The following is a 17,732-nucleotide window of genomic DNA, read 5'->3' as shown; positions in this document are numbered from 1 at the left end:
GAATGTACGCATCCCGTCTCGACTAGCTTGACCACCACTAAGGCAGCCATATTGAATGGATCGTCGCGCCACCTATATATAGGTCGCGGAACTCTATCTGGCTGTCAGCGGCAGCGCTTCGCGGAGCGGAGCGGGCACGCGCTTCCAGCTTTCCTCAAAGTGTTCAAACAGTTTGTACATGTGTTAATCTCACGCTAACCATCAGAAAGAAACGAGTGGCGTCTATTAGGGAGAACGAAATAGGAAACTGCGCGCAAGCCTAGCAACACTACTCACGGCGAGCGATACCTTCAGGCCACATGCGACCTATTCACTTGCAGTGCGGTACATGCAAAACAAGTACGTGCAAACAAAGCGCGCTAGAACGCGCGTATAGCGAAGGGAATTAAGCGGCGACAAAACCATAAAACCAGCGATGAAAAGACGCAGGTTAAGTGGCTTACCGGATCCAATCACTGCTGCGACGTACGCAGACGAGAGCAACACGGAGCAGCGTGCGGCTTATCGCCGATTCGTGTGCTCCGATCGTATCTCCGGCTGTCGCCGTAGAACAGCCCGAGGCAAAAAAATAGCAGAGCTAGCATGACTAGCAGCCAGGTGCTGCGAACGCATATCTGGCGACTCGGGTGCTCGATCTCGGTGCGAAGTAGCTCGGCGAGATAAGCTATGCCGCCCTGTCCTAAGTGAGTGCAAAGGCCGCTACAGCTGCTCCTCACTGAACATGTTGAGAGGATTCATCGTTCATTATTACAGCGCAAAGACGGCACAGAACAAGAAGGGGACACAACAGCGCTGTTGTGTCCCTTTCTTGTTCTGTGCCGTCTTTGCGCTGTAATAATGAATGTAGGTAACCAACTCGCCCAAAATGTTGTATTAAGGATTCATCGTGTCGCGAATTACGCGTTCACGGCGCAACCGGTGCTCGGCCAGCATATTGACCTGATCCAAACGCAGGCGGGGCAGCCGTGTTGGACAACAATGAACAGGATTTGGGTAAAAATACCCATAGTAACCTTGGTGCCAGCATTATTCAAGTGTTTTTTCTGCCTTGTTTAACTCTAGTTTTTTTTTTCTTGTGCAAGCGATTCATTGGCTAGGGAAGATTCTAAAGCGTGGCCCGCATGGAGCGTTTTCCCGGGCGATTCGTCGGCGTCGACGGCACCGGAGCATTTTTTTGCCGCCGGAGAGGACGTTTTTGCCAAATCGTCGGGTTCTGTCGAAACAGAAAAAAAACGTCGACGCCGGGAGAGGGCAGCGGCAGAGGGCCAATGAGAGCCAGAGCGGGCGTCACGTGACTCTGGACGGAGCCACGCCGGCCGAGAGAGACGCGCTCGCGAGCTCTCTCTGGTACTGGTACTGCAGCTTGACCACCAAAACTGCGTCGTGCTTCCCGGAAAGACGGGGGTTTGGCACTCCGAGGGTACCGAGTTCTAGTTCACTATACACCATTTTACGAGGAGCGGGCAGGAGAGGGAGAAATACTCTCAAACAGGCGCGCTGCGCGACACCCCACTGTTGCCGTCCTCCCCTGGGCTGATAATCCGGCGCGGGGAGCAACGTCCGCGGCTGCTTAGCTACCGGTCAAGCGCGTGTTTGCGTCTGTACAACAAAAGCAGCAATGTTGTACGGAACACCAACGTCTTCTAGACATCATTGTTTTATTGTCGGATGAGGAAATAGTCGACGAAAGTAGAAAAAAACAAACGCCGCCAGTATGTACGCGCACCATGTTATGCGAAGGTCTCAGCACGTCTGCGGTGTCCATTTCTTCACCGCTTTTCCGCCGGTCCCGAGTTGCATTGGCAGTGGGCGTAGTTGTGGAACAAAAAATACCTGCGCCAACAAAAAGCTTAAACGTTAGTGCACTTTGTGAACGAAATGCAGACAGAAACAAACCCACTGCCTGTGCCTGTCGGGCTCGGAACGAAGCGCAGCGCCTGGGTTACCGAACTATAATCTGTGCATAATTTTAAGAGATCAAGTATTTGGACGGCCTTGGCAGAGTTCTTTTAATTCAGCAGTACACTATGTGAGGACTTCACAAATTTGGCCACAACTTCGTTTCGCCGCCCGACATGATCGTCAATATCGGGAGGGTGTGGGGACCGCCACCTGAAAAAAATAAACATGTCGTTAATGCAACAATACTAATTTAATTTACACAGCATGGCATGAATAGAAGCGGCGACATGAACTTTTACCCAACTGCAAATTGAGGAAAAATGCAGCCGTGGCAACGTAAGATGAAAAAATACATGCCATGCACAGGACGGTAAACTCTGCCATGCATTGTAATAAATTATTCGACTGAAATCGCATCGAATGCACTGTAAAAAAAAAATCCACACTGTGCATAACCGTGCCAGAGATACAACAACGCAGCGACTTGAGCAGTGCCCCGACCCGATTGAGATTGGAATTCTCAACACAGGTGCGGCGATTCGGCCTGTCAGTAATGGTAATAGCGTTTCATTAGCGTACCAACCTATTAGATCGTGTAATTGCACATTTTCTGGTATTTGTGCACCAGTGAGTACTGACGGCAGCGGAGAAGGCGAGAATGCGAGTTGATTTCAGTCCACTGGCTTGTATCGTTCGTAGTACGAACAGCCCTACTCAAGGGGCAGGAGGTGCCGAATTTCAATTTCATCGCGCGTATCACCGCAAACAAACATTCTAATCATCAGAAGTGAATTCATTTCGGTCATGTACCCGCTGTTTCCAAAATGTTTAGTTTGTAAACGGGGTACTCTGTCGCAAGCTCAGCACCTAAACCGTCACACTCGCCATGTCCAAGCAGGCAGCGAAAACGTTCAAGAAAAACTGCGCTCCACGAAAAACTAGATATTCATTGCTCTCCGCGATCTTGTGTTTCAACACATTTTGCTTTCGTTTTTCTAGCATGCAACACCGTGCCGCATTTGCTCTACAGGCAACCGGCGACAAAAAAGCACGCGTGAACTGCGAGCATGGCACTCACCGATGCTGATCGTTCGCTGCGTCGAGGAATGGTCGCTTGCTCCCAGTTTGTTATTGCAGGAGCTAATGGCATTGCACACACGAGGATGGACACGAGGCGAACCCCCACCAAAAATTTCTAGGCTTGGCAGGAATAAAACGGGCGAATGACACTTTCAGAGATCGCACGCTGCTTCGGCTGCAGCCCACCGGCTGCAAATTATCAGCCCACAATGGCGTCGGCGGTAGCCGGCGCTCGAGTAAAACAAACATGGCGGCGCCCAGGTATCGAAACTAATACGATACTCTCGAACCGGACGAGCCATGCGCATACTCCGGAACCCAGCGACCGGCCGCCATCTTTGCTGGACTGCCAAAACGCGTTCGCGCAGCGTTCGCGTGTACGTGGGTGTGTGTGTGTGCGGTGCTTTTCGATGAGCCAATATGTCTATTCCTGCCTCAACGAAGTACAAAACTTCATCAGGGCTTCACTGCGCCATTTATGGATGTGCAAATAACCAACGGAAAAGAAGCAGGCTGCTGACCACCGTTTGCGACGAGCACGGCGTACGTCGCGAGTTGTGCCGCTGTGGCTTATTCAGCCTGCATCGCTTTCCGCCGGGCACAAAAAACGCCGAGCTCCGCCACAAGTGGATTACTGCGGTTCATAGAAAGGACTATGTTCCCAGCGCAAATGCAAGAGTAAGTTGATTTTCGTTAAAATGCCGGTGCGACTGCCTCGTTGCCGCAGCCACCGCGCTTTGCTTACGAAGTCGCGGCACCTGGTAACTGCGTAATGGCATATGCAGATCTGCTCGGACCATTTTATCGACAAGCGGCCAACGGAGCTGAACCCTGTGCCTATGCTTCACCTCGGCTACGCTAAGAAGGTAAACGCTACGTTCAGTTTACACCAGCTTGCTGCGTGCGCACTGAGCAGCGCCGGCCTGCACTGTACAGTCGAGCGCGATTTGAAGGTTATCGCGCGAGCGTCGGCCGAGAACATGAACAGCGCCATGGCCCAGAATTCTCTGCCGAGGCGAGGGAGGTATCAGGCCAGCTTCCCTCACTCTTTTTGCTGTTCCTTCAGCAGCTGTCACTCCCTCCTCTGGGCTATCAGTTTTTTTTTTATTTTCTTTCCCACCAATTTTGTTATCGCCCGCAAGATCCGAGAGGTAACCAAGTCCACACTTTATCGCAACCAATGGAAAGCTTAGAATAGAGAGAAAGGGTGGTGATCTTGTCACGGGGGTGAAGCTTGTTGCACGGAACAGCGAACGAGGTAGAGGAGAGTGCGAAATCATGATTTTTCCTGTTCCAAAGTCGGCCGCTAGGTGCCTGGAGTGCTAGGCTGGTCGACGCTTGCGCGATAACCTTCAAATCGCGCTAGACTGTACGTAGCGCGGCGCGGCGATGCTCGCTTGAACAAATTTGATTTGTGGGATAAGGAATCCTGCTGCGCAACATGGTTTTTCTATCGTTTAACATAATAATGGTCGGAGTGATGACTCAGGCTAAGTTATTTCTATAAGGTTAGTTCTTTTGCTAGTTGCTACAATACTCAGATAGCCTACAAATGTAGAGCTTGCCAGAGCTCCATTTACATTAATCGCTGTACAAAAAATGACACGTACACACGTTGATAATAAGTGGTTTTGAAAGGCACAGCGAGGTTTTGCTATGTAGTGAATGTTGATGCGTTGGTGCACTGTACAGAGGAGTCACCTAATAATGTTACATCAGAGAAGTGCTTTACAAAACGTCGAGAACTTTCAAATGGTTATGCTGCATGAAAGAATCGCCAGTGTGGTAATTCTGAAAGGGAGCTAATTATGTTGTATAGAAGACAGCCGATGCAGAAGTGTGGAAATCGATATTGCTAATTAGAGAACAAAATTGGCTGAATGCTCTAACCATAATAGATATGAGCTAATGTGAACGGATATTTCTGTTTCAAAGAAGGAGTCTCAGATTTTTTTTGTCATTTTCAAATTGGAGTTATTTGTTTCAACAGTAAAGTTGCCTTAATGTGGGGAGGCTGCCATTTGATTAAAATGTATTCTAAATAAGGCTTCATAAGCAAATTCTACCTTTGATCTGGAAATTGCTTAAATGCCCAGTGGGACAAGGGACAGACAAACGGAACATAGCCACCATTGGATGCAGCGCTGGGTGCTAGAAGGAAGTTGTGTCTCACTGTTGTCACTATCTCATTTCTGTTATTGTGTTCAGTGTAACTGCAGGTAGAAGTGTCAGTATTTTAATGCTTTTAAGTTGATTTGTTACATAAGAAATAAACAATAAAGCCAAACTATATATGGGAATGATTCCAATAAATTAATGCATCCTTATTTGTGTAAATGTAAATATTGTTTGTTTCCGTCTTCTGTGTACATCTAAATTATGTCCTGCTGTTCTGAGTAAGATTTGAGATAAGAAAATTGTGTAACCTTTTATATTGTCAATACAGGTTGTCGAGGGAAGGCAGAAGCTGTTGAGGCAGGCAAGCTACCCTGTTAAGAGGCGACACCAGAAGGCCACTGAGCACAGCCCACAAGAGGAAAACAACAGTGAGACTGCACAAGTCATGGACTTGACATCAATTCATGTCCGCTGCAATTGTGGACGCAGTGTTTGCCTCCACCATCGCCAGATTTACAGAGCGACCTTGGCATGAGGCTGAAATTCACCTTATATGATTGTTATAGGAACCGGTCACAAAATCTTCTACGAAACGTAAGAGCGCGAGCGATACCCATACCCGCGGCCGCCTCGCGTGGTAGTCCAGTGCCGCCGTTTTGCCGCGCGCCCCATAGATGGCGCCACAGCTCTCTCAAAATGGTGGATTTCAATTTACCCGCCGTATTCTGGTCTATACATGATTTTAGTTTCGATACATGGGCGCCGCCATTTTTCCCGACCCCAGCGCCGTCTAGTGCCGACGCCATTTTGGACTGATAAACGCTGCCGTCGTTCTACCGTCGCTGCAGGTGTGTGAGATACTCGCGGAGCAACGAATTGCTTACTCATCGATATCCGCTCGCTGCACGCCTTTGGAGAATTCATTGATTGCATCTGCGTGGGTGATATGGCGCTAGCGACCGTAAGCGCCCGCAGCAATCGACAAGTAGCCGACGATCAGGCATCGACGGAGCCAACAATCAGCATCGGTAAGTGTTGTGCTCCCAGTTCACGTGTGTAGTTTTTGTAGCCGGATTTCTTAATAGTAAAAGTGACACGCCGTACGCTGAGAACGAAAGTGGCAAATGCGATCCAAGAGCTAGGTTTCAGAAACCGAAAACATCATTTAAAATGGACTAAATTCGTTCGTAAACTGACGCTCGAGCGACTACAGCGAGCAACGTGAGCGAGCCGAAACTGCTGCCACTCATTGCTATGTCGGCGTTTGCTGTTGTACGCGCGTTGAAACGGATGAAATTCAGTCGCTTCTGCTGCTTGCGTCTTGAGTGCTCCCGCTACGAGCCAATTTATTGAGAGTAGGCCGCCGCGGTGGCTCGGTGTAACGCTATGGTGCTCGGATGCAGACCTGAAAGACTCGGACTCGATCCCGGCCGCGGCGGTCGAATTTCGATGGATGCGAAATTCTAGAGGCTCGTGTACTGTGTGATGTCAGTGCACGTTATAGAACCCCAGGTGGTCGAACTTTCCGGAGCCCTTCACTACGGCGTCGCTCATAGCCCGAGTCGTTTTGAGACGTTAATTTTATTGAAAACTACTTGCCTTCTCAGCTACTGCGCCGTTGCCAGCACCAATCGTTTGAAGACCAATGGAGTTTGAATTAACTAAAATAAGAGGTTGATTGATACGCCAAAGGTATGTTATTACAACGTAAAAAGGAAACCAAGCTGCTGAGTCAGTGTTGCGCTTTAGAATCTAAGGCAGATGCACTGCTGGAGTCGTAACATTTGCTATGTATAGTGTGCGCATTGTAGCTGATCAAGCTGTTTATGTTGCATTTGATGTGCCGAAAACGAAATCATGTATACCATGTATGGCAGACAGCAGGGCTAGTTGTTGCATGTGCTGAATGTGAAGGGCCCTGAAGAAACAAGCCAGAAGACTCATAGCTTGCATGCATGCCGTACTGTGCATATTTTCCTATTTTTATGTTCTGTGAATGTCCCTTTTTATTGCAACAAACTGCGGGAAAAAATATAATGACCAAAGAAACGATGACACAGAGTGGACAAATGCTGGCCTGTGTCGTCGTTTCTTCGGTGTTTTTTTTCTCGCTCGTTGGTGTAATGGATTTTTAACAAGTCACCCTACTATTACTCCTTTTTCTTTCAGATGGCGGCACCTACGTGCACCCCATGCTGATGACTCAGTGGATAGACGACATGAAGCTCTGGCCAGATTTGTCAAGTCCACATATTGTGTGTTACTTACTGAAGACAAAAGCTTGTGACCTCGAGCAAGCTGAAGCATACAAGAGACACCTCTTGTAGCCATGTGGGTGCACTCCTATGGAAGGCGGAGATTGCTGTACAGCGCGGCCTGACAGGGAGCTCATGCACAGATGAGGCGGCAGCCTGGAACAGAGGCACCAAAAGGAATGTTTAGCCTGCCCTCATTGATGGCATTGGGTTCAAGCTTCAATGCACTGCCGAGCATCTTGACAGCACAAAAAAGCCAAGACCAACACGCAAGATAAAACATTTTGGCAGCAGAGAGGATCTCTTAGAGTATGTAGACAAGTCTCCTTTCCGGGACGTGTTCAACATACCTGGTAGGTACCCAGGTGGAGCATTCTGCTGAGCTGGCCCATTGTCGCCTCAAAAAACTGAAATGTTAGCTTGTGTTAATAGAGTTGCATGCTGATACCCACTGACACAACTTGATGTGAAGTATGGTTCAGTACGGAATTACACGTGATAATAACATCTTGAATACATAATCAAGCAATGTAGATGTTCAGGTAACATAGTTTTATTGTGTCATGCAGGCACCCTCCTTGAAGCTACATTACATGCTACAAGGAGGAAGATGGACGACCAGCGGGCCATTCAGATAAATGGAGACACCCTGTCTCAGGAGATTGCACGTCCAGCAGAAAAGGTAAAACAACAGTAATTTACAGGCTTTTACTTGAGCTGTGTCTGGCCCATGTGGGAAAAAGGATGTGAGGGAAATTCAGTTTAGTTTTAGCTGTCAAAAAAGTAGGGGCATAACAATACTGAAAAAGAGTTGTAAAGTGCATTATTGCCAATAGTTCGAGAGAGTTACAGTGCACAGGTAAGCTTGCTTCATATTTTGCGATGTGGTGATTAACAAGTTGACTCAGTCATGCTAAATGACTAGCTGCAAAGTAGTTGCCAATACTGCAGTGGCTGCAGAAAATTTCTAGCTTCTGTGAACATTGCCTGTGTTTCTTGCTGGAAAGTTGCAAAACATGCTACAGGTGGTTAGCAGCAGCACGAAATGTAGCAACCACTTCTGAGCCGAGTTTAGCTTAGCTGCTTCTTAGCAAAGCCACACAGGCGCTCTTTATTTTGAACAAGTGATTGAGAAGCAACCTCAGTATTTGTGTTCCTTTCTGTAATTTCTTGCACGTTTAAAACTGTTTTCTTCCCTTTCACACTGAGGTTTATTCAAGGTGATTTGTTTGTCTGTTTAGGTTGCCCTAGCATCAGCCTATGCTGGGACTGTAGAAGATTTGCCGGAGCGCCAGTTTCAGAATTTGAAATAACCCTGGGAAGACCTCTTTGTCACCTCAACCTGGCTGACATGATCAAAGCCGGAAAAGAAAATCAGCCAGAAGTGCTTTCAAAGCTAAAAATCACAATGGCCACCTCCTTGAATATTGAAGCAGCTACAAAAAAACAAAGAGAATGCACTGCCTGGTCTCTTCATGGTAAAGGCAGAATAACTGCTTCTATATTCAAGGACGTGTGCCGCTCAAAGCAGCTTAATTGTTCATCATTACTGGCTAAAATATTCAATACTACAACAATTTACAGTCCGGCCATCCGGTATGGCATAGAGTTTGAAGAGCTGGCAAAGGCTCGTGCACTTGCTGCCTTTAAAACACAGCACATAAATGGCAGGCTAGATGACTGCGGCTTGATGATACTGCCGAAATATCCGTATCTTGGCTGCAGTCCAGATGGGTCATTTCATTGTGACTGCCATCCTCCAGCGCTGCTCGAGGTCAAGTGTCTGTACACACTCCGTGATGTGCAGCCAGATGATTTGGTGAGAGCAGGGCAAGCAAAGCCTTGGATGCCACAGGCTCATTGAAGGTTACGCACAAGTACTACTACCAGGTTCAAGCACAACTGCACTTGAACCTGGTGGGCAGCACTATGTGCTACCTGTACTTGCACGTAGACAAGGGAGGGATGATGATTACAGTAGAGAAGGAAGAGGCCTTTATGGACACTCACGTAAATGCCCTAGAACGTTTCTTCAAAAAAATAGTGCTGCCTAGGCTGTGATTGGAGCTTGGCTAGTTATGCAGCACATGGTGATGGCAGTAGGGAATTGCCAGTCTACAAGTAAACAATTTAAGGTATCTTGCATATGATGTGCTTGGTCATGTATTCTCGCACCTCAAAGTTGAATGTTTTGCTTTGAATACAAGTCAGACAACTGCAATATATCTGCTGTAGTTAAGCGTTTATTCTTCACACTTCTTTTTGATTAGAGGACCTTTCAAGTTGCATAGCCCAGCACATACAAAAACAATTCTGTTTATATGTTTTCGGACTTAATCGCCAGTGCGTGCTTGAAGATCCTATAAGTCTTTATACGATTTATGGCCTTTTCAACATGTATTCGGACTGATGCGATTCTCCTAGTCATTGTGACATCTTCTTCTGACAGTTGAGTCTTTCCTAAAAGTGAAAAGAATGTTTTTGAGTACTCTAGAACAAGAACAGCCATGCTGTACTGTAGTGAAAAACGCTCACCTCTGGTGAAGGCTGGTGTATTCATATTTATGCCTTGTGCTGCCAGGTGAGGTTCTAGCTTGAAGCCTCTGTCTGCCAGAATGTTATCACCTGGAAGAAGGTAGTCCTCTATGCCGCATGTTCTAACGATGTACTTGTCCGAGGCCCTGCCACCATACACATCGGACGCGTACATTATTAGGCCGTTGGGAGCTATCACTGTAAGAAATTTTACAGTATTTGACCCCTTGTAAGGACTGTAGCTTTGTGCTCTTGCGAGAAGCTTTTTAGGTCTTTGCGATTGAGCCTCAGTGCAATCGAAGATGCACGTTGTTCGACCGTGGCCACTCTTCACGAAGCTTTGCGGCATGCTGTCATACACAGCTGTCCGTGGCAACCAAACGACAACGTCCTCCATTATTTTTTCCAGGTTGCAAAGCCTATTTGCAAATATTTTAGATACGCTTGCTACTGATACCTCGAACCTTCTTGCAAGGTCTGCGCAGAGGAGGCCGAGTCTGAGCCTCATTAGAGTCAGGAGCAGTTGTTCTTCGAGGCTTAAAACCCTTGATACTTCTGCTTCCATTTGTTTTAGCTTCGAAACGAGGCTGCTAAAAACTTGAACAGGGATCCCTGTGTAAAAAAGTATGTCTTGTGGCGTGAGGTACTGGGAGTGAGTAAATCGCAATGCAGAAGTGTTTGAGTGATGTGTGACTGCGTATGTGTGATCTGTTGGTGTCTGCTCCCACTGTGTGTAGCTCTCCTTTGTCTCGACCTGCAATGAAAAACATTAAGTCAAAATCACATTCTGAAAGCCATTTTTCCAAAAAAGCAGTACCTTCTTTCTATGGGGAATTAACATATCATTTTCTTGGTCAACCACCTGCTTTCAGAGAAGCAAAATAATAAAATACAGTGTGATGCCTCCTGAATGCGGGGAAGTTCAATAAATATACGTGTATGCACACTCACGTCATCTTCATATGAAGGCAGCATGCCAGCAGAAGCATCATCAACCTTTTATTGGAGAAAAGCAACAGCCAGCTTTCTTTCATCTGCAAGCAGCTAAGAAAAAAATGTGAGCTTACATTCAGTTCACTGCTTAGAAGTGTGCCGCTCGAAACATTTTGATGAAAAGGAAGAACCTCCTAAAGAAAAAGCAAAACAGTGAATCCAGGCTTCTAATTTGCAGTATGCTGGCAGGCCCAGTGTTTGTAAGGACACTTACATCCAATGCATTTCTAACAGGCAGGCCAAGGCTGGCATTTTCAGTGCATAACGCAGCAACCTGTCAGCCAAGATAAACAAAACTTGACAGTGGACTTAGCTTAAGGCTTTCATCAGTGCATACTTACGTGTGGCTCACTGTTCGTACAGATAGTACTCGAGGCACTTAGTGTTTCAGTCACCTGGGAAGAAATAGCACACAACTTGACAAACTTTTAAAGGCATATGATCACACACATTTCCATTGCAGATAAAAGCAGGACTGCAAGAATCTCCCATGCAAAATTCAGCCTGCCGAAACACGTACAGCGCAGTTTTGAGCTTGACTAGACACTGTAGTGTATCAAGGTTATTGAGCAGCATGCATGCTTACGTTTTGTTCAGATATTGAGTGCAAATGTGCTGCAGTGTCCTCGCTGTTGGAGGACATCTGTAAAAGGGCAATACAACAAGAGTGAGATAGCATAATATGGTTGCATGTGAATACAACAAGCACACCCTGCACTTGCACATACATTACTACTGGAGGCCACGCCAGATGTCGGGTGCTCAGTGCCAGCAGCTTCCTGAAAATAAAAATTGGGTATGAGGGAAAGATAGGCACAGTAACTACCTTAATCTTGGTTGGCACCTGGACCGTGCTGAGAAAGGAGTGAAAGAAGGGAGAGAGGAACAGCTTGCTAACTTACAAAAGGCAAGAACAATGAGCTTGCTTTATGACGATGTAGCATGGCAGCAAGCTAGAATGCAGTACACGTATGTAAAAATCACCAAAATTAGAGTGTTAATGCTTGCGTGCAAAGAGCGGGAGGCTTTGGTGTGATTTATGTGACCAAGCTTTATTAACTCAAGATGTTTATCTAGGTAACACAGCCCAATCTGCAACAAGGATATCTGTCCTATCTTTTTCTCCATGTTTTGCACTCTAGATACAATTCTTTACACGGCCGTTGCAGTGGCTGAGTAGTTATGGTGCTCGGATACTGACCCGAAAGGGATGGGTTCAATCCTGGCCTCGGAGGTCGCATTTCGATGGAGGCGAAATGCTGGAGGTGTGTGTACAGTGCGATGCTGGCGTACATTAAAGAACCACAGGTGGTCGAAGTTATCCAGAGAACTCCGCTATAGCGTCCCTCATAGCCTGAGCCGTTCTGCAACACTAAACACCATAAAACCAAACAATTCTTCCATTATGTGGAGGCGTTTGCTGCGCTGTGTCGCATGCTTTATTTTGAGCATCACTGGTCATGTGTTGTTTCTGAAATGGAAATAAACTCATTTGAGTCACAAAGTTTTCATCTACATGCTTCATATGCTGACCTTCCGTTTCGCTGCTGGCGGATCATCGCGCATCATCGCGCATTAGACGCCTGCGTCCGTGGATCACCTAAAAACACAAGAAAATATTGTCATAAGCGATCCATAAAAGGCAAGCTTTCAGTCAACAGGCATTGGCAAAGTCAAGCAGTCACGGGCATGCATTAGTGCAAAAGCCCTCTCAATAACAACCAAAGAAAAATTTACTGTGTACCATCAAAATACATATCCCCTAAGGGATCACACAAACAGAACTAAACAATGCTGAGCCATCTACAACAATGGTACAGCAGTGCAGGGGGGGGGGGGGGGGGGCTACTTGTGCTTCCCCTGCAACATTAGCACCAAGTAAAGGCATCCTTCTGGGCCCTTTAAATAAATCCTGGGGGGGGGGGGGGGCAAAATGAAGGGGCGGGGGTACATATGACAGGCGAGATGGGTTTTCTCTGAACCCGTTTGAAAACTAGGGCGCGGTCTCACACACTTCACTCCAAGATAAATTTGCTGGGGGGGCCTAGCACGAGCGGCATCTCGAGCCTACCCTCCCTCACAACACAGAAGTGCGTGTGCCAGAGTCGCAGGAACCGCGCCTAGCCATCTGTTTGCAGCCGGTCAGGCAGATACTGCCAGATGATGAGACGAAGGCTCTGCAAAGTTGGCGCCAGGATAAATAAACTGCTGGTAATGTGATAATGTGAACGATCAGTCCCACGCTCAGACACTTCTTGATGTTGTAGAAATGGTTAACATTTAACATGCTACTATCTCTCTCATTTGTGCATTAGTCTAAGCACCGACAACGTCGATTTACCGCGGAAAATAGCAAAGCAATTGTGGGAACCTAGCGCGTACCTTTCGTTCGTATCCTAGGCTGAGCATAGGCAGCGGGTTCCTTTCCGTCCGCTTCCCATCCACGAAGTGAGCCGAGCATACGCGTGAGCTCGTTGTTGGCACAAAGCTTTTCCTTTTACCAGTGCTGTCCACTGTCGATTCAAGTCCGGGTCGGCAGGAAAACGGTGTAACATAAACATATCGCAGCCGCACTGAGATTTCGGCGTGGCATGCTGTGCGCAGACGCTGTTGGCATTTTTTTTTTTCGTTTATGCTGCGTATTGCCGCAGCCCACGACCGCGCAGTGCTGGCCAGATGAAGTTGGTGTTGCGTACGACATTTCATCATTCACCACAAGACAGCAAACACGTATTTCACCACAGTAAACAAACGGACGACCGGGAGAACGTTGTTCCGCGCGCCGGATTATCAGCCCAGGGGAGGATGGCAACAGTGGGGCGTCGCGCGTACGTAGGTGTTCGAGAGTATTCCTCTCTTTCCCGTCTGCTCCCCGTAAAATGGTGTACAGTACCGAGGCTTGGGCTTCGGGTTTCTCGGCCGAAACGGCCGAGCAGCGTGTTGTCTTTCGGAGGAGTCGCTTTTAGCTGGCCGCGCCGTCCCTCAGGGTATCAGGGGCACGCGTAAACGGTAGCGCCATCTAGTGACAAGACACCAAAGTACATCAACGCTTTGTTGAAGAAATTTTTTATCCATAATTACTGATAACTACGATGGGTGCATTGCGAGCCTTTTTTCGTTCCAAGAAGAAAAACTGCAAATAGATGAAAATGTAACAACTGACTAAAAGCTAGGCAACTGCTCCGCCAGATGTCGTTCTTGCGAGGTAAACACACTGAATTTAGTTAGGCCTAAGAGCTTGAAAATCGCCAAATTATCTGAAAAACAAGGGCTAGTTATCGCTCATACCTCTACGCGTGGGCGAGAGTGTCCTAAATAAAAGCGACCCGCTACCATTTGAGCGAGCTATCGCGTCGAAGAATCCAGCGGTGACATGTATTTATTCCGAAGCGGGCGAGCAGGGCGCCGCCATCTTGTCAACGTATCCCGTAACGTGCCCGTAGCGCGCGCCGCTCGGCTGCTGACAATGCGGGAGTGAGTTCGCCGACGCCGGCGCGGGCGTTGGGCGCGCGACGCGATTTCGCGGGTAAAAAACGCTCCATGCGGGCCAGGCTTAATACTCCAATAATATTCGACTGAGCCAGAGTACCCGGGTTCGAGTCCGACTGCGTCGGCTGCGTTTCGATGCAAAAGGCACCCGAGTGCTGCGCGATGCCAGTGCACGTCAAAGAACCGCAGGTGGCCGAAATTAATCCGGAGACGTTCACTACGGCACCCCCTTCTTAATTTCTTCTTTCACTCCATCCTTTATTTCTCTCCTTTACGGGGCGGCTCTGGTGTCCACCCAGATATGTGAGTCAGCGGCGTCACTTCCTTTGCTCAAAACCAATTTTCAGTAAGAATGGACTAAAAAGTTTTGTGCAAGCGAACCATTGGTCTTTTGCCGAAAGGCAAATATACCCAGCCTCCGACTTCCTTCATTACCAGGGAACAACACTTATGGCACCGTCTGCAAACGCGGACCATACCTACCCCCTCTCTTCTCTCTCACTACCGACCTATCACACATTCCTGAACCGCTGTACAATGATACTTAAGAAAAACCAGCCAAAAAGACGGGGACAAAGGAGAGACGAGGCACACACAACGACTGGACTATCAACTGTGCTTTATTGAAAAAACAGCCAGTCTCCAAGAAAACCCAACAGAGCATGCGCAACTCAACGGCACCGCAAAACCAGCACAAAAAACAACAACAGCGATCTCGTAAGATAGTCAAACTGCGGTGTCAACGGGACAAGTAACCTAATTCTTTCTGCATCAACGTGATAGAAGCCGTGCTAACACAGTTATCTCCATGATTGCTAATGTGAAATGCTTCGAGGATTTCCCGCTCAACCTTACCCTTGCCTCTACCGAGAAAAGTGACATTGGAAAACAACGGGTAGCACCCGCAATCGCGGCAATGGCGAGGCAAGTTTGCTCCGTCAGCCGGAGTCAGAGAGTTATGGTGCTCTCGTAGCCTTTCATTTATACACCGGCCAGTTTGACCGATGTAAACTTTTTCGCATGTCAGCGGAATCTTATAAACCACCCGTGTCGCACAAGGAACATAGCAGTTTTGATGCCGCGTCGAACAAACAGGTGGTCTAGTTCTGCCACGCGCGACACGTGAACAAAGGCTTGAAAGTTTGCAAGGAGCAAAAAAGACAACATTGACACCTTGTCTTGCAGCAACTTTTTTGATATTGTGGGAAGCCCCATGCACATAAGGCATCACCTCAAATTTTCTTCTTTCAGCCCTAGTAGGGTCAGCCACCTTTTCGTCACGGCTCTTAATTCTTTGCAGCAACGACTCTGCCACAGCATTCAAAAGCGGTTTTGGGAAACCGGCCTCTTGCAAACGCTTAACCTGGTTGTCGAAACTTGACTTCATGCTATGGTGGCAACTCTTCTGCAGAGCATTGCGAAAACAGCTCATGGCAATCCCTCTCTTGACGACTTTTGAGTGTGCAGACGAGTACGGTAATAAAGCCTTCTTACTCCTAGGTAAAAAACACCAGCATACATGGCCATCGTCACGAAAAGTTAGTTGAAGTTCTAAAAAACGAATCGACTGGTTAGCGGGTAGTTCAAAGGTAAAAGAAAGGGTGTTCGTCAGAGGTGTTTGTCAGAGAAGCAGAGGTGTTTGTCTGAAGGCATTGACGTCTTATGCAAGATAGACAGTAAACAACAAAGGCGCATGGACCCTGCTCTTCACCAAGTGGTGGACCACTTCATCGAAAACAAATTGACACTTCTTCAAGCGGACAAGGAAGGAGGGTTTGTGGTTCTTCCTACGAGCACGTTTGGTGATAAGGCTTTGGCAGCCGTACACAAGAATTTCCTTCCTACGAAACGCAAGCCTTCAAAACTGAATACCACAGCCGTGAGACTCCTAGAAGCCAACAACTTGGATAATCTGGCTCAGAGGGTGAAGAATTGCAAAGGTAATCGCCTCCAAATCTTTTTCTCCGCAAAAACGCACAAGACGGACTGCCCTTTGAGGGCCATTGTGACCGAGGCTGACACCTGGCAAAAGTTAGTGGGCCAGTATTTGCAGCGACACCTGCAGTCCCTTGATGTGCAGGACCCCTGCTACGTTGCAAGCGCAGCTGCTGTGGTTCAAGTACTCAGCGACGGCATTCCCGGAGCCAACGCTGGGTTTTCTATTGACATCGAAGACTTGTTTTACAGCATCCCTCATGACGAACTATTTGTTGCAGTGCGTGAAGTGATTGAACAGAACGGCCTAGTTGCCTTCCAAAATGCTTGTGGCATCTCCATCGATGCGTTCTTAGAACTGTTAACTACTTATCTTTCTTCTACCCTTGTAGATTTTAAGGGCGGTCTGTTCATACAGAAAAAAGGAATCTGTATTGGTGCTAGCGTAGCTCCTATCTTGCGCCAAATTTTTTTAGCAAAGTTTGACAACACACTTTTAGGTTCTTTTCTTGACAAACGAGTGTGCAAAGTTTTTAGATATGTTGACGATTTCTTGATAATGTTAAATCTTTCACCGACTGACTCCTTGCATGAGGTTGTAGAAAATGTCTTAGAAGATTTTAAAGCTTGCTCAAGCTCCCTTTCTTTTACCTTTGAACTACCCGCTAACCAGTCGATTCGTTTTTTAGAACTTCAACTAACTTTTCGTGACGATGGCCATGTATGCTGGTGTTTTTTACCTAGGAGTAAGAAGGCTTTATTACCGTACTCGTCTGCACACTCAAAAGTCGTCAAGAGAGGGATTTCCATGAGCTGTTTTCGCAATGCTCTGCAGAAGAGTTGCCACCATAGCATGAAGTCAAGTTTCGACAATCAGGTTAAGCGTTTGCAAGAGGCCGGTTTCCCAAAACCGCTTTTGAATGCTGTGGCAGAGTCGTTGCTGCAAAGAATTAAGAGCCGTGACGAAAAGGTGGCTGACCCTACTAGGGCTGAAAGAAGAAAATTTGAGGTGATGCCTTATGTGCATGGGGCTTCCCACAATATCAAAAAAGTTGCTGCAAGACAAGGTGTCAATGTTGTCTTTTCTGCTCCTTGCAAACTTTCAAGCCTTTGTTCACGTGTCGCGCGTGGCAGAACTAGACCACCTGTTTGTTCGACGCGGCATCAAAACTGCTATGTTCCTTGTGCGACACAGGTGGTTTATAAGATTCCGCTGACATGCGAAAAAGTTTACATCGGTCAAACTGGCCGGTGTATAAATGAAAAGCTACGAGAGCACCATAACTCTCTGACTCCGGCTGACGGAGCAAACTTGCCTCGCCATTGCCGCGATTGCGGGTGCTACCCGTTGTTTTCCAATGTCACTTTTCTCGGTAGAGGCAAGGGTAAGGTTGAGCGGGAAATCCTCGAAGCATTTCACATTAG

The 17,732-nt window shown here is 47.4% G+C and overlaps 1 protein-coding gene, 1 long non-coding RNA gene and 1 pseudogene across 2 annotated transcripts; 1 reads left to right on the top strand and 2 right to left on the bottom strand.

Moving 5' to 3' along the window:
* Positions 1-6,046: 6,046 nt before the first annotated feature.
* Positions 6,047-9,416, top strand: LOC149370345 (uncharacterized; annotated as a pseudogene).
* Positions 9,417-9,775: 359 nt separating this feature from the next.
* Positions 9,776-10,519, bottom strand: LOC149370344 (uncharacterized). Its single transcript, XM_089577600.1, has 2 exons — positions 9,872-10,519; positions 9,776-9,815 (listed from the first exon to the last, which is right to left on the bottom strand). Exons 1-2 carry the CDS (start codon positions 10,453-10,455, stop codon positions 9,776-9,778), a joined length of 624 nt encoding a protein of 207 aa, XP_089433726.1. The 5' UTR covers positions 10,456-10,519.
* A 472-nt stretch (positions 10,520-10,991) lies between these two features.
* LOC149370343 (uncharacterized) lies at positions 10,992-11,525 on the bottom strand. Its single transcript, XR_016291217.1, has 3 exons — positions 11,470-11,525; positions 11,225-11,278; positions 10,992-11,157 (listed from the first exon to the last, which is right to left on the bottom strand). It is a non-coding gene; the product is annotated as an uncharacterized LOC149370343 (long non-coding RNA).
* Between the last annotated feature and the right edge of the window lie 6,207 nt (positions 11,526-17,732).

Source organism: Amblyomma mixtum, chromosome 1 (genome assembly GCF_055824585.1).
Source record: "Amblyomma mixtum isolate Tamu chromosome 1, ASM5582458v1, whole genome shotgun sequence".
NCBI classification, from domain to species: Eukaryota; Metazoa; Arthropoda; class Arachnida; order Ixodida; family Ixodidae; genus Amblyomma; species Amblyomma mixtum.
The sequence above is the reverse complement of the archived record's forward strand: the minus strand, read 5'-3'. Positions and strand labels throughout refer to the sequence as shown.

Coding starts and splice junctions, on each gene's coding strand:
- LOC149370344 (XM_089577600.1), bottom strand. CDS start 10,455: ATGGAAGCAGAAGTATCAAGGGTTTTAAGCCTCGAAGAACAACTGCTC. Junction 9,816..9,871: donor GGTGAGCGTTTTTCACTACA/GTACAGCATGGC, acceptor TTTCACTTTTAG/GAAAGACTCAACTGTCAGAA.